General features: G+C 41.0%; 1 protein-coding gene across 11 annotated transcripts in view; it reads left to right on the plus strand.

Annotated features, from left to right (window-relative positions):
* The window catches only part of DMD (dystrophin), a 3,940,859-nt gene that overhangs the window by 1,509,043 nt on the left and 2,408,323 nt on the right, over positions 1–23,493 (plus strand). For all 11 annotated transcript variants that reach the window (XM_073664716.1, XM_073664719.1, XM_073664714.1 and 8 more), the window contains 3 exons: positions 1,304–1,423; positions 12,716–12,817; positions 16,821–16,928. In XM_073664716.1, coding sequence (XP_073520817.1) covers positions 1,304–1,423; positions 12,716–12,817; positions 16,821–16,928 — 330 coding nt within the window. The remainder of the gene's footprint in view (positions 1–1,303; positions 1,424–12,715; positions 12,818–16,820; positions 16,929–23,493) is intronic.

Below are 23,493 nucleotides of genomic sequence, written 5' to 3' on the forward strand. Positions count from 1 at the left end.
GAAAATTCTTCCAGTTCTGTGAGATTCCTGGGTGAGGATCAGTGTAAATCCTTCAGCTTGCTCCTTTTGAGGTACTCTGTTGTAGATTTTGACGTGTGTTTAGTATCATTATTCATTTGTAGAAGCCATCCTCTTTTCAACTTCAGCTTTTTTACAGATGGTGTTATGTTTGCATCAAGAATTTGCTGAAATTTCATTGAATCCACTTTTCCCTCTACCCGCGAAATGTTCCCCATGCCATGGGCTACAACACAACCCCAAAGCATGATTGATCCAACCCCTTGCTTAATGGTTGATGACGAGATGTTCTTTTCCTGAAATTTTGTGCCCTTTTTTCTCCACACAAAAATGTGATAATTGAGGCCAAATAGTTCTATTTCAACCTCATCGGTCCACAGGACTTGTTTCCAAAATGCATGCAGCCTTGTTTAGATGTTCTTTTACATACTACTGACGCTAAATTTTATGGTTAGGACACAGGAGAGGTTTTCTTCTGATGACTCAGAATAATGTACCACAACTCCAGAGTCTGCTAAATCTTTCTGAAGGTCTTTTGCAGTCAAGCAGTGTTTCTGATTTGTCTCTCTAGCAATCCTACTAGCAGCATTCGCTGAAATTTTGCTTTGTCTTTCAGACCTTATCCTGAACTCTACTGTTCTGGTTAACTGCTAATTCTTAATTACATTTAGAACTGAGGAAAGGGCAACTTGAAAATGCTTTGCTTTCTTCTTATAGTCTTCTCCTGCATTGTAAGCCTCCACCATTTTCATTTTCAGAGTGCTAAGTAGCTGCTTAGAAGAAACGAGGTTTGCTATTTTTTGGCAGAAGGTTAGAGGAGGCTGTTTCTTTTTATAAAGCTGGGAAATTTGCATCAATTGTCCTTTCCTAACGATGACAGCGAACAAGCCATAACCCTAACCCTTAAGGTCTGAAATCTTGGTCAAAATTATCTGAGCACACAAATCTCCAAGGGTGCCAAAACTTTTGCATCGGCTCATTTTCCTTTTTGTAATTTTTAAAATGTAAAAAAAAAGACAATATATTTTTTGCCTAAATCTTTAACTTTAGCTGTTTTTGAGATCATTTCATCTTCAACTTGCTTAACTGCTCACAATAACAGTAATTTTCACCAGGGGTGGCAAAACTTTTAAATGCCACTGTGGTGGAAAATATTAACCCTTCTATTTCGTTAGTATGAGCAAAAAATATATTTTCCCGAGTAAAGTAAATAGCTTGTTATTTACTCCACATGCAGAATGGATGGATAAATTGATTAATTTAAATATATTTTATCTTTTTCTAGGCCTTACAAGATGACTTAGAGCAAGAGCAAGTTAGAGTTAACTCACTTACTCATATGGTGGTTGTGGTGGACGAAGCAAGTGGAGATAAAGCTACAGCATTATTAGAAGACCAATTACAGGCAAGTATTTATAATGTACTATGTTCATTTACATGTTTTTTTAGTGTTTTAATAAACAAATAATTTCACTACTGATGCTCTGTAGCAGAGTTTGCTGTTCATTTCTTTTGTCTAGATAAATTATTATACAGGGTGGTCCAAAAGTAGATGGACAGAAAGTGTAATAAGGTTATGAAGGGGTAGATTTATCAAACATGGTGTAAAGTGAAACTGGCTCAGTTGCCCTTAGCAACCAATCAGATTGAACTTTTCATTCCTCACAAGTCCACCAGAAGAGCCTCTTTGGAATTGGGAATTTCACGAGCTTCTATCATGCGAATCCTGAAATCTATTGGGTGAAAAGCTTATCGTCCACATCTAATTCATGGTTTATTGGAGGATGATAATAGTAATAATAATTTTTATTTTTATAGCGCCAACATATTCCGCAGCACTTTACAAATTTTAGGGGGGACTTATACAACAATACAGAATAAGCATAACTCATATCGAAAGGAGTGAGGGCCCTGCTCGCAAGCTTACAGTCTATGAGGAAATGGGGGAGACACAAAATGTAGAATGTATATATATTGTATAATGCAGCCTTGATATACTATATAGGATAAATAATACATGGACTGGTTTCCTGCCAGTATGTGTGCAGTCCTGACCGAGGCTATTATGTGCATGGTTGGTATGAACCTGAAATTGAAGAAGATTTTAATAAGAGGGGAAACTGGGACGGACAACTGGGATGGACAGATAGTGTGTGGAGGCGATATGCCAGTCTAAAGAAATGGGTTTTTAGGGTCGGATTGAAACTGTGGGTATTGGGAATTAATCAAACTGTCCTGGGTAATGAATTCCAAAGAATTGGCGCAGCACGCGAGAAATCTTGGAGACGGGAGTCGGAAGTTCAGATTATGGAGGATTTTAGTTTTAAGTCATTGGCAGAACGGAGGGCACGTGTAGTGGGGTAGACTGAGACAAGGGAGGAGATGTAGGGGGGTACTGAAGCATGGAGCATTTTGTGGGTAAGCATAATAAGTTTAAATTGAACTCTATATTGGATGGGTAACCAATGCAATGACTGGCACAGGGAAGAGGCATCGGTGTAGCGGTTGGCGAGGAATATGATCCTGGCTGCTGCATTAAGGATGGATTGGAGAGGGGAGAGTTTAGTAAGAGGGAGCCCGATAAGTAGAGAGTTGCAGTAGTCCAGATGATAATGAATAAGAGCGACAGTAAGAGTCAAAGGTGAGAAAAGTCCTGATTCTTGAGATGTTTTTGAGGTGTAGATGACATGAATGAGCGAGTGATTTGATGTGAGGAGTGAAGGAAAGATGACCCAGACAGGCGGCTACAATTTAGTGAGATTATGCTTAACGAAATTGAAGAAAATCTAGTAATTTTAGATAATATTATGTGGAGTGATTAAGCTTATTTCAAATTATCCAGCCATATTAACAGACATAATTGTATTTACTGGTATAATGAGAACATGCATTTAACATTAGAGCAACAGCTAAATGAGCCTGGTGTCAATGTTTGGGATGGTATTTCAAGTTTTGGCGTTTTAGGACCAATATTTTTTGATGGAACAGTCACAGGAGATAAGTATCTCGAAATTCCAATGAATCAAGTTGCTCCCCAGTTACAGCAACAGCCTAATTCAAATGACCTTTATTTCCAACAAGATGGGGCCCCTCCACATTATTGAAGAGTAGTCCGCGAGTATCTTGATGAAATATTTCCTAATAAATGGATTGGCCGAAGAGGCCCACTTGATTGGCCGGCACATTCACCAGACTGGACCCCAATGGATTTTTTCTTTCGGGGAGTACTCAAGGACAAAGTTTATAGTCGAAAACCAAAAAGTGTCAGTGATCTGAAAAATTACATAAGAGATGCATTTCAAGAAATTAATACCCAAAGAGACTTGTGCGAAAAAGTTTGTCGAAGCGTAAGAGGCAGACTTCAAACTGTGCACCTGCATTCATAAAATTTAAGGGCTTTTGTATTATTGTTCAGGATAAAATTTAATTGTCAATGTTATGCTTGTGTTAGTAAATGTAATGTTATATATAAATCTAAATAAATGTTATTATTTTCCGGCCACCTACTTTTGGACCACCCTGTATTTACTTGTAATACATGGAAAACACGGATCACACACCATGATATCAGCGTTATTAAACCTTCCTTTTTATTTCATCATTTACCTTCATTTTAGAAATCCAATAACCTCTGTTATGCACTTATAAAACTTGGCTTTAAAGTTGAACCTTTGCTGCAGCCAATGTCATGATGTTGAAGGCTTTTGCCCTTTAAGCTCAATCACTATGCATTTATCTTTGGCAAGTTAAAGGGAGCTATGAGAGAAAGAATGATAAGGATCCAGAAAAATGTTTAGAGAAAGGTCTGCTGCTATTTATCTAGTGGTACAATTGCATTCAGTATCTATATACCAGGATGACAAAAAATTCAAATGTTTTTGCGCTACCATAAAAAAACAAAAAAAAAAAAACAACAGAAAATGACCTGGGCCTTTATAATAAGTATAGTAATTTGTATAAATAAAACAAAAAGGAGAATATTGGCACTCCAACAGGTAAAATATGAAAAAACTGTATTGGATCATTTAAAATTCTTACGCGTTTCTGGCACTAGGGTTGTGCCCTTAGTCATAGAAGGATTCAGTGTTGCAGCTCCTTAACCCTCCCTCCTGTTTCTCCATAATTTTTATAAAGTCAGCAACGCATGTCAACTTCAGACAAAAGTTAAGAGGACATGTTCTGGTGCTCTGTGTTTCTTATAGTACTATGTAATAAGTACTGCATGAGTGTTCTATGAAAATGTAAAGTAGAATCTAGCTCAAAACTTTAATGACATCAGAAAAAATGCAAAGATCAGCATGCAACACCTACACGTTTTTGGTGCATATTGTTCACCAAGATCAAGGGTGCAAAATGCGCCAGAAATGCATAGGTGCTGCATTCTGATCTTTGCATTTTTTCTGATGTCATCATTATTTTAAAAGCACATCATTAAAGTTTGGAACTTTTACTCTGTTTGAGCTGGATTCTACTTCATTTTCATTTGTAATATGTCTATGTACACTATGCTGCAATGGTGAGCTGGCTTTTTTTTCCTCTTTCTATGAATGTCCTGTATTGACTGTAAGGGTGTCCTCAGCTGTGAAATGACAGTTGGGATCCTGTTCTTATGACCAGGGTCATCAGAACCTCCCATCTGGGCCACTTAACTCCATAGATGCACCCAAATAGCAGCATCACCAAAATAATTCTACATTGTTTTCACTTTTACTTTAATGTAACTTCTTTCCGCAAACTGCAAACAAAATGCCATGAATGGCTCTTTAAAAAAAAGTTTCTTTTTCAGCTGCACACTGTATAAGACCAGCCTTAAACAGCACGTAATTGAATAAAGAGTAGTATTTCCAGTGTTAACTCTCTTAATTATATTGTAATGGATTAAGAACTACATTAACTTCTTGAATCCAATTATTTTTCATTTAGCTCCAAAATATAAATTAACTCTAAAAAAAACTTCTGGCACAAATGGAGACAATTATAAAAATGTATACCGCGTTGGTAGTATTTTATTAAACGTATTATTTGATTTGTATTCTTGGAAGAAAATATTCTTCTGAAGAAAATTGGGCAGCAAAATAATGTAATTTATTTTGTCTCTGTTTTGAAATATGGCCAACCATAACAAATCAGTATGCTAACTATTGTAAGAAGAACATGAATCACTGCGAACAACACAGGTGGCTAAAAGGCTCTAATTATCTTCCCGGCATCCATGATTAGTCCACAACTTATTATTACACCTAAAGGGTTGGGATTGTGTTCAACTATCCTTTATACTCCCAAGAACATTGCTCCCTTTGTACTTCTGTAATATTTGATTTTCTTTTTTTTTGTAGTTTAAGTCATTTGAACAGAGTAGAAGCTCAGCTGTAAAAATCATATATATTAAAAAGTCAGTAGGTGTCAAAGCTATTGTAAGCTGAAAAATATTGTTTCTCTTAAGCCATATTTTTATTTTCTATTTTTTACTGAGAGTTACAGTAGAGCTGTGCACAGTTGTTCTCATTAAGATTAGGGCTCTTTGACAGGCAGCTCTCAGAGGCTTTTCTGTTTCTGTCAGCCAAAAATTGGAAAAAAGGAGAAAAGGTGGAAAAAAAAAGCTTAAGTGACAAATGTTAAGATCTGTACTACATAAAGGTGCCTTTTAGATAATGTGCTTAGAATTTGGTAATACTCATGATGTACATTATATTATATATCAGTATATACCTCAAGATATAATATATTCAGAGTACAATTAAGAAAGGATCTTCTATGAAACAATACAGCATCACAAAAATGCTCAAGATTATAAAAACTTTTTAGGCAAGCAGATGGTAAAGCCAAACCTATTGTTTATGGATCCATATTACAAACTTGTAGGCATTCCATGAGACAAAACACATATCATCCAACAGAGAATAGCCCTAGAAAATGGCAGGTGTTTACTATGAAACCGAATAATGACTATGAATCTCCAAAAAAACCCTCTCTGTAAATTGGAAGCAACGGGGTAGGAGATCAGGGGATCATAGAAGTCTAAGGGTCCATTTAGACAAGCTATGAGGCCGAATTATGACTATGAATCTAAAAAAAAACCCTCTCTGTAAATTGGAAGCACAGGGTAGGAGATCAGGGGATTACAGAAGTCTAAGAGCCCATTTACACAAGCCATGAGTCCGAATCATGACTATGAATTTGCAAAAAAAGACCTCTCTGTAAATTGGAAGCACATAGATCCAGGGATCATAGAAGTCTAAGGGCAAACAGCATAGCCAGAACAATAAACAGAATTTTTTTTTAAAAAATCCAAAGTCAAATTAGAAAACAGCAAAAAGGCAATGGTACTCACCAGCCAGGATGTCAAGAAAAATGCACACCAGGACGCAGCTGGCCCCCTTTTGTTAGAAGGAGGTAACACAGGTGCAGAATGCTGATGAACAATAACTCTCATCCACTCTCACTGGAGGAGTGACTGCCTATCACTGAAACTTCACACAGATGAAACTTGCAATAGGGTGCAATTCACACACACGCGGCACTGTGCCTAGTCAGCATCCTATTACACGTCCCTACTATTCCATTAGGCGGGATGCCCGGCACCCTATCCATGCATCGCAGAGGTGCAAAGCCCCTAATTCACAAGGTCACCATTACTGGTCCTGGCTGCGCCCTGGCAGATAAAAAAATTGCAGAAATATCATATGAGGTATTGGTAAAATGACGTAGAACAATGTAAGGGTAACACCTGATGTAATGGAGTAGATGAAGTACATTACTTTGAATTATAGTAGGTGCGCCTGTTTTGAGAAAACAGACGCATGAAGTACTATAGATTTGTAAATTGTAAGGCAGCACTAGTCATCATAATGGGGGATACTCGCTGCACCGGGTAAATTAGGCACACGTGCAATGTCCTTCCGGTATTTTCTCAATACAGCAGTTTATTATCTTATCATAAACCGCATATCACACAGTCCTTCTTAGTATATCACCGGCATGTTTACACACTTCACATCCGGGAGTCTCTCAAGTAGCAGACAGGCCCAATTGGCCCAAGTTACAGCCTTCAGCAAGGTAACACTATATCAATGTCTATATAAGTGTCCATATAACAAAGTGTATTACCTTTGCCGGGTTTAGTTGCTGCAGTCCATTTAATCCGCCACCACTGTGGCTTTAAGGCTTTCCCAGGTGGGGTCTCCAGCCGTCGTTCCCTCAAAGGCCACTGACATCCACACAGGATCCAGGCTCAGCCTTTCAGGACTCTTCCTCAAACCTCTGCCTTCCAAGGCCTCTAGCATCCACACAGGATCCAGTCTTTGCCTTTCAGGCTGCCAGGCTTCACTCGGCCTCACTAGGCCTCTCACAAACGGTGTCCCACACACACGGAGCACTGGCCTCACATCTCACACCGAACACACCTGTCTCCCATCAAGCAGGGTTTATATATGCATCCCGTGCACACACACACACATACTGACAGGACCTTGCTGATGTCACAGTCATGTGATCAGACAGACATTCTGTGCATGCAGGACCTGTGTTATGTCACAGTCATGTGACCAGCCACCTGAGGGGGAAGGTACATGGTCAGGTAAAACACATCCTGGACCATTACCGTAATGCCAGCAAGTCGCTGCATTACAAAATATACATCTCATTGTGATTCACCAGAATGAATGATTTAACCCCCATGTGCCAAGTAGATAATCATGTAAACAGTATCAATTGCCAGTTTCCATGTCTCTTATGAATTATTAATACTCTTACTTAATATATTAAGTCATGCAAATAAGAGTAATAAGTATTTAAGACTATAGAACGCTCTTCTTCCTAAATTTTCAAATGTCTCTTTCATTTCTTGCCTTTTTAATGCAAGCAACAAGGGTATCTCTGTTTTTACGTGACCTTTAGTTTTTCAGTTAGCAGAAGATGATGTATCACCTAAAATAATACTAAAAATAGAAGACAGCAGGTGTGTAGTGGCCATCAGCTTAGAATAATTATGAACATTTTTAACAGAGAGCCATTAAAAAAATATTGAATAAAAGCCATCAAACCTCTACTGATCGCCTTTCAATCATCTGCTTTTCTTGTTAAATTAATTACAAAAATGCTGACCTTGACTTGTTATCAGATGTATAATATAGGCGTAATAGGCTTTTTAGTGGATCTCGTTTTTATCTTAACTCTGCGTTCTAGTCAATTATTAAAAGCATGACATGAATTTAAAGAATACCAGAAAAGTGGCTATATTATTTAAGAAAAAAAATTGTCAGCCACTTACTAAAGACTTTCTGAAATATCTCTTTAATATAATAAAAAAAAACTTCTTTCTAAACTGCCTGTAGAGGACCTGGCTTTTTTAGTAAAGTCAAACCAAACTTCTTGGTTACGGCATTTTGGGATGCTGAAAGGAATCCCATGACCATATCTTGACTGATAGATTTCGCAGTTTATGATGAGATCATTGATGTAACGTGTAATCAGTACTCGTTTAGTCAAAACTGCAAGATCTGCATAATTTGTGAGATATTGCAGTCTGACTGCAAATGTGGCCGTGAAGGTTTGTGGAGGATTGTGACTTCAGCTTTCTCTCATGTTTGGACACAACTTTTGCTAAAGACTAAGAAGTGTCTGAGGAGATGTATAAAAAGCCATATCCTTGTGTATTGTGCTACTATTCTGACTTATCTCACAGAGTACAATAGTGATGTATTTTATTAAAGGCAATATACGGGCAGAAAATCATCTATAGTTTCTGTTTCATGTCTAATGTCAACAGGATACGTGATAAAATTATAAACAATCACCTTAACAAGCGGGTCTCACCATAGGGCACCGACCAATCACTAGAAGGCGAGTTCTGAAAAGCCAGTTTTGAAGGAGTTTGAATTACGTGAGCATAGGACTTATTTCAATGTTTTTGGGACTAAAGCAGGCCTTGCTCGTCAGATGGCTGTTGACCGAATGATGCTTCAGCTAATCCTCAGTCAATAGCCATTTCAGATAACTCTCTTGTACATGGGAATGCTTGATAAGCCTAGCATAACTGCGATCTCTGGGAGAAAGCCACTGAATGTCAGCCAACAGAGATCAATTCGATCAGCAGTCCAAAATCGGAGATGCACAATCGACTTCATACATTAAACTGATGTCTGAGCCCATGGATATAGAGATATTTTGGAAGCATGGTGGCTCATTTGTAAACATTGTTGATTTTGAAGCATTTGGATCCTGGGTTCAAATCCCACCAAGGTCAACATCTTCAAGGAGTTTGCATGTTCTCTCGTGTTTGCGTGGGTTTCCTCCGGGTACCCCCATTTCCTCCCACACTTCAAAGACATACTGATAGGGAATTTAGATTGTGAACCCCATTGGGGACAGAGATGATAATATTTGTAAAGTGCTGTGGAATAAGATGGTGCTATAGAAGCAAAGCATAATAATAATAAATAATAATATTGACAGGTTCAGCCAACATTAGTCTAATGTGCATGGGGCCCTTTTCAGAGGTAGCTAAACATGGATACTATATGAAAAAGTAGTGCACATGTATGTGCACTGTTCTATTCAAACTATTCAGAATAGGAGGTCAGGATCCTTGGTGGGGGTTTCTGGAGTAAGTGTTTCAATTACAATACATTTTTTTAAAGGGCCAATCTCTTTAATTATATATTTTTTAATTCTACTATAATGATTTTTTTTCCAGTTTTCCATATCAATCAACCCACTTTCTCTTTCTCTCCCTGCACAGTTAACTCTGCACAGATCACAAAGCAAAAAGACCAGACTATTTGGCTGCCAAATAACCAGTGTATTAACTTTCCTCTATATATTAGTGAATTGATTTGCAGAACCCTGGTCTGGAGCCCTGTGAACCACGTTCTACCTACAGTCATCCCCAGTAGTGTTGAGCGAATTTGTTCGGCATTTCAAATTCGGGTTCGTGTTTGGGGTTCCGGCTTGTTTGTGCCAAAAAATCGGCTCCGCCCATGAATATCCCTGATAACATCAGCGTGACATCTGCGTGACAGCGTGGCAAATCAGGGATGTTCGTAGGCGGAGCCTATTTTTCGGCACGAACAATTCGGAACCTTGAACATGAATCCGAATTTGAAATGCCGAACAAATTCGCTCAACACTAATCCCTAGCACCTCAACTGATTAGTATACTCTGCTAGACGTCATGACACAATGACAACATTTCTCAGGAGTCCCTTCTGACAGCCTCAGACAACTGACCAGTCATTTTAACTGTACGTATGGTTGTGGAATTTTGTTAAGCATTCCAGAATCGCACAACCAAACAGTTTGGATCAAACTTTTGTTAGAAAAGTCAGATCCTCTAGAGGCAGCTAACGAAGACTTTTCTTTATTTTTTTTATTAGCGATATTAGAGATTGACTGCTAAGGTTCTAGCTTCAGACTTTACAATGGAAACCATAATGGAGCCTGACAACAGCATGAAAGTAGCTTAAGCCTTATGCCCATAGTTAGTCTTCATCTAATGTGAAGAAGATTTAAGGTGAAATATTTACATATTTTCTTTGCCATTTATATACAAGATATATCTGTTTTAGGAGCTTGTGTTTTTTTAAGATATGAAACTATGATCGTGGTAGTATCCATCATTATAAAAAAACAATCAAATCTGAAAGGAACTTTATTAGACATGGCTAATAATAGCTCATCATTTCAGGAGATCATGAAATGATATTTAATTTGTTTGCTCAGTTCCCTTAATAAACTCACCCTTGGAAGCCTGCTATGTGGTCATGTGTAGTGCGCACATTTTAATAATCTTGTGTGATTATAAATTTGTGGGTGATCCCAAATGCCTAGTATTCTGCTCAGTAGCATATAAAACGAAAGTTTAATTTACCCTGGAGCATTTTTTGCATAAAGTGCAAACTTCTTGCAAACTTTTAACTTTATTATCTTATGCTGTTTCTGTACTACTTTGTTATGCTTAACCATAATTAAAATGTTAGAAGATAGCTGTAAACAACCCTGCTTTCTAAAACATTATACTGTGTCAGACAGTTCAGCATAAAAAATATAAAAGGCAAATTTGTCAGCCTGAGAAGATTTATGCTTCTAAAATATAGCATTTACTTTGGAAACTGAAAAGTTATTTAATATACAGATTTTATGTTGGTGATAACATCTTTGAATAAGTGACACTTTTTTATAGAGATCATTTAAAGTTTGTAGACTTTGAGCATGATTCATTAGAACTGGAGTTTCATACACCAGTCTTAAAAAAGGTGCGTGCAGGACCAAGATGTGACTAATTCATTAAGAGGCCTTGCAAGAAATGTTACTCCAGTCAGGGACCCGAGTACAATTTTGGCATCAGGTATGGCATTAAAAGCGGTGTAACTTTTGAAAAATGTGTCAAGCGGGCATCTCCACTCTTCGTACCTCCCATGCTTCACCCACTTTGGCGGACCTGGCTCATTATGTAACTTTTCAAAGTGTTTTGTAGCAGTAATATTTCACATAAAAACTTTGATGAATTGGGGCCTTAATGTTTGTAAACTATGGTTAATTTCTGACATATATAGTACCACAATTGTACAAAGGCTATCTCTGCTATTAAAGCTCTTTTACATTTGCTTGAATGGGGCTTAGCTGGTATGTCCAGATAACTAAATGCCCAGTTAAAAGTCAAAATGTTGTCTCTAAACAAACTGTCATGATTCCAACAATTGCTGTGTCCTAGGGACGCTGTGAGTGACAGCTCAGCTGCCCAATGGACAGCAGGAGTGTGTCGGGCTGTTAGTGCTGTGAGTGACAGCTCAGCCGTAATATGGATAGCAGGGGCGTGTCGGGCAGTTAGAGTTGTGAGTGACAGATCATATGCAATATGGATAGCAGGGGTGTGTCGGGCTGTCAGTGCTGTGAGTGACAGCTCAGTGGCAATATGGATAGCAGGGGCATGTCAGACTGTTAGTGCGGTGAGTGACAGCTCAGCTTCCCTATGGATAGCAGTGGCAAGTTGGGCTGTCAGTGTAGTGTTTGGGTTTCCTCCAGGTGTTTTCCTTTCCAGATAATTACCAGGCTATTTAATTGGCTGGCAATGTCAGGTAATTGCCAATTGTAGCTTTGCTCAAGAGGTGTGTTTTTGCTCTGTGCTCCTAGTCTGGTATTCTGATCTTTGCTGCTCGACCTTGGATATTTCTTGACCTTCCGTTTAACTAGCCCCTTTGTTGTGATCTGCTACTATCTTGGAATTCTGACCTCGGACTGTTTCCTGGCTACACCTTTGTCTCACCCCTCTGTCTATGACGTACCCTCCTGGCTTTTGACTTCGGATCTCTTTACTATCCAACCTCATGGCTTGTCTGTGAGTAGTGACTAGCTTAATACAAACAAGCTGTGTTTCTCTTCTTGTGTAATCCTTTTAACTTCATTGAAAAAATATGAGTCTATGAATAGGTCATGAATATTAATGTATCTTACAACCCTTTAAATATCACAAATTCAGTTGGAGTGCATATTGTTGGTAGCATGAATGTACAACATTCCTGTCACTGTAATGTGGTGGAACGATCAGAATCAGTTGCAACAAACAAGACACGTTATGCAGTTCTATTATGTGGAAAAAATAGCTTCAACAGATTGTTACATTTCTTTGCTAGTGCTAAGAAATAATTTGCTTTCTAAAATATTCAATGTATTAATTTTTCCAATATTGTCTTATTTTCAGCATTTGGGAGATCGCTGGGCTGCTATTTGCAGATGGACAGAAGACAGATGGATACTTTTACAAGAAATTCTTCTAAAATGGCAGCACTTTGCTGAAGAACAGGTTTGTAATTGCACGATATTTAGCCATGGTAGATGAAGAACATCAGGTTGCCCAGTTTGTTTACAACATATTTAGTGTACGATCATACAACATTTGCCTAAACATGCACTAAATGAAAACACTACAAAGTATGAACATAAGCACATCAATGTAAAAATGACTTGCTGTTCATATCTTCAGTCTTTTGGAGCTTCTTTTAACCACTTCAGGCTTTGAAAGCTGTGAAGCAGCTCAATAAGAGACCTGTTCATTCATTGGGTGGCTTCCATTTGGGTAGCTATTTATAATTTAAATGATTAAAATAAAGACATAGGTGGCAAAGCTTCCACAAACATGACTGAAAAGACTCCAAAAAAGACGTTTAAAGAAAAAAACGCTGGCATATTCCTGAAGTGTCTCTGTCTTGAATAACTTGACAAGTATATCAGCATCTTTTGTGTGCACAGACCATTATAGTGAAAATATATTTCTTTGAGGAGACCACCTTGAATTTAGACCAGATTTTATTATAATAGATTTTTAATTCTCATATGTCCTATGTTTATTGCCTTCTTGTTGAAATGAGTGCACATCTACAATTCCAAGGAGAATATCTCAAAGTAGTTTCACTATGTAAAGGACAACCCCTCAACCTCTTTAATATTCCTTTAATATTCATAGTATGTTAAACTAATATTTTAATGAAACATGAATAATAACTTATATTATATATATTTTTCATTTTGCTTATATGCACAATTAAAGATTTGCACGCTCGTTATTATTTGCAGATTTCTAAGACACCAATTCATTTAAGACATTAAATATGTCAGCTGCGTGTTCATTATACCATGTACAAGTTATGTAAAAGCTAAACATCTAAGGCCACATCCACATGTTTAGCATTAAGACAGTATTCTGCATCAGTATTTGTAAGCCAAAACCAGGAGTGGGTGATAAATACAGAAGTGGTGACGTGTTTCTATTATACTTTTCCTCTGACTGTTCCACTCCTAGTTTTGGCTTACAAATACTAAGGTAACCTAAGGTGGGGTACTCGGCAGCCGGGCCTCTTTTGGCTGCTGGGGGATATCACGGTGGCTGGCCTGGTCCGTGGCACAGGGCGGTCACTAAAAAGGGGGGAAAATTTGTAGGGGATTTGTCGTGACGCCACCTGTGGTGTCTGGTGAGAATCACCAGCGCTGCAACAGTCCTCTGAGGCAGATGATAGGGCAGCTTGAGATGGAACAGCTCCCCACAGGTAGAGCAGGCCTCAGGGCAGTGTAGAATAATGGAGGTGCGCTGGGCGTTGTGGTGCAGGGAGGGAAATGGCGCCGGCGAAAGAAAGGAATGGAGGCAGTGCAGTGCAGTCATCCAAGATTTACTCACAGTTCTTAGACAGTCCACAGGTGCACTGTACTCGTGCAAGCCTCCCGCGTCGCACTGCGTTCACCGGGCAGGGGTTCAGTCCCTCCTCAGGCGGCTCGGGTGTACCTGGCAGAACCCCACTTTCTTATGTACCTTTCTAGACCGACTTCACGCTGGGTCTTTCTCCCTCCTGCCCTGCGCTTCCTACTGTGAATCCTGTTCGGGTGCTGCGAGGTCCCCCCTGTCTGTCAGAGTTGCACAGACCTGCTTGACCTTACAGGGATTGAAGTGAGGGTTTGGCTTGTGGCTATAGAAGCCAGAAGCCTCCAGTTTTTCCAGCCGAGGCTTGAAGCTGCATGACTGGGCCAGGGGCCGGTCCCCTTCTTGAGGCCTAGATCCTCCTGACACTTGGCTGGTTCGGGGTGTACGGGTGCCGCCTGAACTCGCCATACCCCCTAGGATCCCTTCAGTACAACAGAGCTTACTCCCTGCCCCCTCCTGGGCCTCTGTCCTGGGCCCTTGTGGTGGAGCAGAGCTCCTAAAGAGACTCTGCTCCTGGACTGTTCCTACACAACCACACACTGTTCTCCAACTGCCACCGTTAAGGTGTCTACCCGTTATATATCTTTACTGTATGAGTGCTCCCATGAACTACTTCCTCCACTCACACCCACTACTGGTTCCCTTTGCCTTTGGGTTCCCCCCACCCCAGCCAGGGTCAGGGCTCAGCAGAAACTACATTGCGTCTTGCCCCTCCTGCTGGCCTGGGGTAGTTTAGTGTTGGATGCAGGTGTTTGGGTTCCATGCAGCACTCCCTCCTTACCTGAGAGCAGGGAGACACCACACCTCTGGGTGAGGTGCAGTACTTCTGTGGCGACTGAACCCTCAGGGGCACCACACTTACTAAATACGGAATGTGTGAAAGTGGCCTTAAAATGATGCTGCCACCATATAATGCCTGTCCTCATTCCACACATGACTTGAGAAAGGTCCATATAGACCAAAATGTGACTTTCTTAAAGCAAAACTGTTGTTTTAATTTTTATTCAAAAATAATGTACAGCAAGCAATTTTAATAATCTTTAAAATGAAAATAAAGCCTTTCAAAACATTCTAGAAAATGTCCCTCTATGATTTTTCTGAAGCAAATCTTAGAAAGCCATATAAGTGTGTGTGGAACCGAATATGGCTTACTAAGAATAGGGGCGAAGCCTGCACAGCTTGCATGCTACTAGCTGGATCCGATGCACTGTATGTCAGTGCATCAGCAGTTTACCTCAGTCTCACTGCGTACGAGATCTGTCAGCTCTTGGTTGTCAGCACACAGACACACAGGACAATCAGCTGACAGTGCAGAAGGAGCTCAGTAACATGGGCACTATTTGCCACACTATTTCTTATGCCCTATCAGTTGGTTCATGTGTGCTCAGTGACATTGGCACTTCTCAGTGTTATTCTGTCAGATGCTGGCTCCTGTGTTGCCTGTGAGTGATAACATTTCCAGCAAATGTGCCTCAGGACAGTCAATAACACTGTAAAATGCTGATATCACTGAGGACACATGAACCCGCTGACAAGGCAGAAGGAGCAGTGTGGTAAACACTGAGGGGAAGTGCCGATGTTTCTGAGCTCTTTCTGCCTTTCAATTAATTGTCCTGTGTGTTTGTGCTATACATTGAGGAAAACTACCGATATCACTGAGCACACAGGAACCAGCTGACAGACAGAGGAGCAGTGTGCCGACAGCCAACATCTGACAGAGCTCGGGCACTGTGCCGAAGACTGAGGTAAACTACTGATGCACTGACATACAGTGCATGGGATTCAGCCAGGAGCGTGAACGCTGTGTAAGCTTAGTAAGACGTATTCAGTATCAGTGGAACTGTATACGGATTTGATTCAGAAACAGCATAGGAGGACATCTTTTAGAAGGTTTTTGAAAGTTTTTTTTCGGATTTAATTCATAAAGTATGTTTGAAACATTATTACATTTGCTTGCATTATATTATTATATTATGAAAATTAAAACAACAGATACAAGTATCTGTATATTAGTATTGGATCTTATCTACATAGATATGAAGTATGTGTGATAACATTCTCACCCATGTCATAATTGGTCTAATAAATGTTTCTATGGTGCATCAATTTGCTCAGTGCAATAGATGCTTTATATATGTGCATCGTGGGTTTTGCCGAGAACCAACACATCGCATGGAATGTGGTATGACCTTTACATTGACAGTCTTACAATAGAAAATATTTTTAGTCTTTTAAATTAATATTAGAATTTTGAAATTAAAACACATAGTATCTGATAGCTCTCCCATCCTCTTTCCACAATACGTAACATGACTCCCATATACCACTAAGACTAATATTTGACTTCAATAATTATGAGAGCTATATGGCAATTTATCACTGCAGTGTAGTAAAAAGAAGAATGGCGAGGACACTTTTTTTTTTTTAGAAAAAATGTACTAGTGAAAAAACTAAAGCAATAATACTAGTTTATTCAGAATGACTTTAAACTGCTAAAAGCTTTATGAATGTTTTAACATTCGACATGTATTCAGGTAATAAAGTTTTGTAAACCTGTGTCAGATTTATTTTAGGTATGTGCTTCTTTATTATGGGTATTATTTTTTTATTTTAGTGTCATTTTGATGCTTGGCTAACAGAAAAAGAAGAAGCTGTGAACATGATCCACACCACAGATTTTAAGGATCAAAATGAAATGCTGGATAACCTTAGGAAATTAGCGGTATGTGCTGTTTTTAACTTAATTTTGCTTCATTTTTTTAAATGGAGATTAATAATTTACATTTTACAATGTTTATTTCATAACAGTAGTAACAGCGTTTCCTATTTTTGTCTCTGTTTTGCATTTTAAAGCATTGACATATGATGTTTTATGACAAATTGACAAAATACTATGTCATTTTTATATATATATTATTATTATTATTTACATCATCATTAGCATTTCTGCTAGTTCATGTCAAGTTTGAGCATTGTTGAATGAGTTTATACTGCTTGTTAACAGTATAGAACTAAAGGTATTTGCTGTCATCAATATCTCAAAATGTACAACTAGCAAAGAGAAAAGAACATAAGGAGCAAGAATGGAGAATAGAATATACTGAATCACATCAATACTAATATGCATCTTTATTAGTGTTGAGCGAGTATGTTCTGTTCCGAGTATTTACAGCTGCTCGGTGATATGGTTGAATCGCTCCCGTGTGCATGATTTGCAACTGTTTGACAGTTTTATTACATGTGAGGAATGTGTAAGAAATAGACATTCCTCACATGTAATAAAGCTGTCAAACAGTTGCAAATCATGCACACGGGAGCGATTCAAACACATCACCGAGCAGCTGTAACTCCTCGGAGCTCGGCCCGAGCATACTCGGTGAAAGGGTTAATAGAACATACTCGCTAAACATTAATCTTAATACAATACATACAACTCAGAGCCAAAAGTGTGTGCACATCTAATGAATCACATCTACAGTATATGAGCTGCCTTGACATCCCATTCCTCCAAAGCTTATTCTAAATGAAAAAGGGCATTTCCAGTATGAGTCATGTAGATCAGAAGAGTTGACTGTCAGTCATTACATGACTCACACTGGTAATGTCCCTTCCAATTAAGGCTCACTCACACTAGCATATAAATCGGATGAGTGCAATACATTAAAAAAAATGGATTTATTCAATGAGGCAGTGCAGATCTGTTTATTTTTTTCAGCTGTATTCAGCACAAGAAAAAAATTGCAGCATGCTGCGAATTCACTCCAAAATTGATACAGTGCGAGAAAAAAATCGCATGTAATACGGACCATCAGATGGCCACCGATTTCTACGGATTCATTATAATTCTGTAGCATAGGAAACTGTAAATGGTCCTGTAAAAGATTAATAGCTACTGAGTAAAAAAACGGACAGCACACGGATGAAATTGAGAAAAAATTGTCCCACTCTCCTGGATCAGAATGGGACCAATTTTTTAAAAGTTAGTATGAGCGTATCCTTAAAGTAAGCTCTGGAGGCTTTTCAAGGAGATCTGTGTCCAGCAAAGAGATCTTAACAGCTCATTTACATAATACAAAAAATGTGGATTTGTCTGGACTTTATATTGGATTGCTGATAACAAGGTATCTTATTATTCAACCTTCTAGGACCTGCGTTCCCAAACAGACGGCTTAGGAGGGTTGATCCCAGTGACAGATTCGCTTAAGATTTCCTTTCAATTAAAATAAAACAACTAACCCAAATCCTGAGTGCCATCCTCATGTTATTATCCTTCCTATACCAATTTTTACAATTGCCACTATGAATTTCAGCTGGTAGTGTTCTCCAAGAATCTGTTGAAACCAGAATCACCATTAGACTTCATTCGTAACCACAGACAACATGATTCCAATGTTGAATAGTCCGTTAGCTCAAAAACAGCAAATATTTGTAAGGGAATTTTCATAAGAAAAAATGCAGCTTAGAAATCTGTATTGTTATGTGGAGAGTTATGGAGTTGAGGTATCAGTGGCATGCATCACTCAAGGTCTAGGCACTCATCCCCCAACACTCACCAGGGCAATTTCATAGGTAGCAAATGAACCTCTAAGTATATTTTTTATAGTCTGGAAGGAAATGAAGTACTTGGAAGAGACCCACATAAACACAAAGAGAGCATACAAACTCCATACAGATGTAATCATTAGTAACTTACTTTATGCAATTACAGACAATTCGTGCCAGTGTGTGTTGTGATCTTAGACCTGACTGCATCTGCTCAACCATGGAAAGTTGGAAACCTGTTATATGTTTCTTTTGACACACAGTTTTTGTGCTGATATCACATTCAGATGCATTTTAGAAATCATTACTGACTGATGCAACAGAGCATAGGTAATTCTGACAAAATTAGCAGTTTAATTATAAGCTAAAAGGACACGAGAGCACAAAATAGTGCGTTATCCAGACAAAAGGTGTTTTGTGGTGCGGTAACGGCTCACCTGATAGAGCTCTGAGAAAGCAAAACTCTTAGAAGGGCCCAGTAAAAATAGGTCCAACATTGAAATCAAATGGTGTGGAGAGGCGGCTATGCTGTGCTACTGGCATCTTGGAAAATAAAGATGTCCAGAATAGGACTGAAATTGTAGAACAGTTATTGGAATTTATTCTCAATGTGTTTCAAAGTACAACAGCTACCTCTCCACACCATTTGAAAATAAGCAGTTTAGAACAAGGCGACCATATTCTGTGAGTTGAGTAGTTTACTATTTTGTGACTGAGCTGTTGTTTTCTTAGACACTTTCGCAAAAATAACTTCACAATAATAGTATTGGAGAGCATCTAAGATCAGAAATGCCAATAACTGACCTGTGGTAAAGGTGGCAATCTATAACAATGCCAAGTTTCAAGTCACTGAGCTATTTAACATGAGAAATACTACTCTGAATATTAGTCTACAAAGACATCTTTTCTTAAAAATCGTCATTTTGCTGTTCCGTCGTTATCCTTGGTGGACATGTATGAATAAATTAATAACTGAGTGTTATAATTTCTGTTAATAAATCTGACCCTAAAGAGTGTAATGGTCTCCTTACATAGTCAATAGTTTAATGTTTAGGAGAGCTTCTCAACTCTTCCCCAACATCTGATGTTGGGAGAGAGAAGGTCCAACATTGGATTTCTAATGGCCAATCTTTTTGTTTTGGGCGATATAAGCCACGACTAAAGGAGTCTGACTGAGAAGTACTCCAGTAACTCTCTCTTAAAGAGAACACAGGAGCGCTCATCCGAGCCAAGTGTTCCTGCGTAGGAAGGAATCAGGTGAAATAGTTATCGATTAAACACTCGATGACCCGCTGCTATATTGTAACATCCCTGGCGGCGTACTTGCATAGTGCACCACCTCCCACTATGCAAGTCCGCAATCTTACCTGTCCATCTAGTCTGCTATTCCTGCTCCAGTGCATGCTGTGTGCATGTCCCTTGACTGTCTGCTTAGGGCGGCGGCCCGGTTACTTCCTGATTCTTATAGCTGCTGTGGGCGCACCCCTAATGCGTCTCCAGCCTATTGCTGTGAGTCACTGGATATTTAAACCCCCTCCACCCAGTAGGAGTGGCCTGAGCAATTCTTACCTTCAGAGGGCACCTTGCCGCTGATGTGCCAGGTCCCGTTCTGTTTCTGCCTGTCCGCCAACATGGGGGCTGTATTTCCAGGCCTGTCTGAACACTCTCCTAGCCTGTTTGTCCGCCTCTCTGGGGGCCATATACCCAGACTCGCTCCTGTATCTTGTTGCAGTGTCAGTTCCTGTCTGAACACTCTCCTAGCCTTTTTGTCTGCCTCTCTGGGGGCCATATACCCAGACTCGCTCCTGTATCTTGTTGCAGTTTCAGTTCCTTTCTGAACACTCTCCTAGCCTGTTTGACTCTGTGTCCATATCTTCCCTTTTCCTGCAGTCTCTGAACCTGCACCGAACTCCTACTCATTGTATCTGTACTTCTGTTGTGAGTTTGGAGTCCACTTGCAACTTCATTGCAAGTACCTTGTGTGTATCTGGTTCTGCTTTTCCCTTCCAGTCTGTTCAGTGTGAACAGAGCCCTGTCCTCTCTGCTTTGCCTTGCTCACCGCTCTGGCGGTTCCTTTCTGCTCTGCCTTGCTCACCGCTCCAGTGGTTCCTCTCTGCTCTGCCTTGCTCACCGCTCCGGCGGTTCCTCTCTGCTCTGCTTTGCTCACCGCTCCGGCGGTTCCTCTCTGCTCTGCCTTGCTCACCGCTCCGGCGGTTCCTTTCTGCTCTGCCTTGATCACCACTCCGGCGGTTCCTGCCTGCTTTGCCTTGCTCACCGCTCCGGTGGTTCCTGCCTGCTCTGCCTTGCTCAACGCTCCGGCGGTTCCTGCCTGCTCTGCCTTGCTCACTGCTCCCGCGGTTTCTCCCTGCCCTGCTTGCTCACCTCTCCGGCGGTACCTCTCTGCTCCGCCTTGCCCACCGCTCCAGCGGTTCCTCTCTGCTCTGCTTATCTACCGCATCTGCGGTTCTGTTCCTGAATCCCAGTCTGTACTGGACCCTATCCAGCCTGTGCTCCAACCTGCTAGTACCTCCTCATCTGCACGCCAGCCGTACTAGTCAGTACCCTCCTGTCTGCACTCCAGCCGTGCCTGCTAGTATCCTCCTGTCTGCACTCCAGCCGTGCCTGCCAGTGCCCACCTGTCTGCATGCCAGCCGTGCCTGCCAATTCTCACCTGTCTGTGTGCCAGCCTAACCTGCCTGTTCCTGTATTACCCGGTGTGGGTCAACAGCCGTGTCCGGGGTCTGGCCTGGAGTAGCACCTGGTCCCTCTGCTCGGTTCCTCCTTGGTGCACAGCGTCGCTAGCCATCGTGCGACCTTGGTCGGATCGGGTTGACACTCAGTTATGCCCCTCCAGGCACTCTCCGGTTCATTTCACAGTGGAATCACTAAATGATGCACACACCAGTCAGCCCGGGCGTGTGCATAACAGTTTGCTCAGGCCCCTCCTACTGGGTGGAGGGGGTTTAAATATCCAGTGACTCACAGCAATTGGCTGGAGACGCATTAGGGGTGCGCCCACAGCAGCTATAAGAATCAGGAAGTAACCGGGCCGCCGCCCTAAGCAGACAGTCAAGGGACATGCACACAGCATGCACTGGAGCTGGAATAGCAGACTAGACAGACAGGTAAGATTGTGGACTTGCATAGTGGGAGGTGGTGCACTATGCAAGTACGCCACCAGGAATGTTACAGTACCCCCCCTTAACAGTTTGCTCAGGCCATGGTTCCCGTTGAGCCCCACGGCCCTTCGCTCTCCGAGACATTTGAATCCTTGTCTGGTGAATACGTGCACCAAGAAATTTTTTTTTCGCAAGCTAATGTCCAGGCGATGTACGCACCAGTCCAAATGGAGCTATCAGCACTCGTTCCTGTTGATCTGCCATGGTACTATGGGGATACAAAACGAAGTCGTGCATTTGTGGAGCAATGCATGCTGCATTTCAAGTTCTATCCTCACTATTTTCCTACCGATCGGGTTAAAGTGGCATTTATGATGTCCTACCTAGCGGGTGATGCCTTGAAATGGATCACCCCCCTATGGGAAGCATGGGATCCTATCGTCTTTGACCTGCAGGCCTTTCTGGTGGCCTTTCTAATGGTCTTCGATGACGCCAATCCTGAAGCCTCTGCTAAAGCTTCCCTTCCCAGTATCCCGGAGCAGCCCCGATGGGTAATCTGTGTGGGTAGCTCACCAGTTCTCCAGTCCGAAGAGACTGCTGCCCACCCAGAATCCACACAGGATGACTACGCTCCGCAGAATACTTCTCTTCCCAACCTCAAGAGGCAGTCCAGATGTGCAAGGCGTAGAGGCAAACCATCACGCCAGGTTCTGTCCTCCCAAAGACCTCCTGTTCCCCAGCCTGTACATGCAGCTACCCGCACTGAATCCATGAAGGTTGACCATGTTCGTCAGGCAAAGCAGAGGCCGGAACTCGGTCACAAAATCGGATTGCGGTCCCACTGCGGTTGTTTGGGACCTCCTGACGGTCTTTGTCCAGAGAAGGTTGAAGAATCACAAGACATTAGGCCTGTAGGAGAGGCTGCCCTTGGCCTTAGTGTTTCCTCTCCACAGATGACCATGACTGTCTCCGTGGCAAGTAAAAGCCTCGGATTAACTGGAAGATTCTGGCTTAAATTCTTGAAGAGTCAGTGTTTGATTCCAGTCCGAAAACTCCAGAAGCCGGTTTGGGCATTGTCAGCGGAAGGACGAGCCCTACTCAGAAACAGTCAAAGTATGTCTGTACAAATTAAGCTCCAGATTGGAGCATTACACATGAAGAAGCTTACATTCCAGGTGCTGACTGGTTTACCCACAAGTTGTCCAGAGCCAAGAGATCTAGTGCCCGCTCAGGTCTGGAGACCCTGTATGGTGTATCCTGGGGGGCTGCTAAGGTACAAGCTTTGTCCAATCCCCATATCTTCAGGACAGTCAGCAGTTTCTTCTTCTTCTTCACCAGATCAGCTAGTTGCTGACTCGCTGTGCGCTGAAGTCTCTGAAGGAAGAGAAGCGGAGGCCTTGTCCCCACAAAGTCTCGAAGATTGTACCAATGATCTGGCTTCAGATACCGTCCCGCCTTACAGACAAGTCATCCCTGAAACCAGTCTGAAGATGGTCCTAAAGAAAGGACCCTCCGTCTCTAATAAATCTGGTCCTACGTCCATCAAGGCGGTAATTACCCCTGAGTCTCTGCACCCCTCCAACCAGGCGGAGGACCTCCAGTTGTCTCCTGAATTCCCCGGGGTGC

This window comes from Phyllobates terribilis, unplaced genomic scaffold (genome assembly GCF_046119375.1).
Source record: "Phyllobates terribilis strain yellow unplaced genomic scaffold, ASM4611937v1 Scaffold_2__4_contigs__length_985480577, whole genome shotgun sequence".
Classification (NCBI taxonomy): Eukaryota; Metazoa; Chordata; class Amphibia; order Anura; family Dendrobatidae; genus Phyllobates; species Phyllobates terribilis.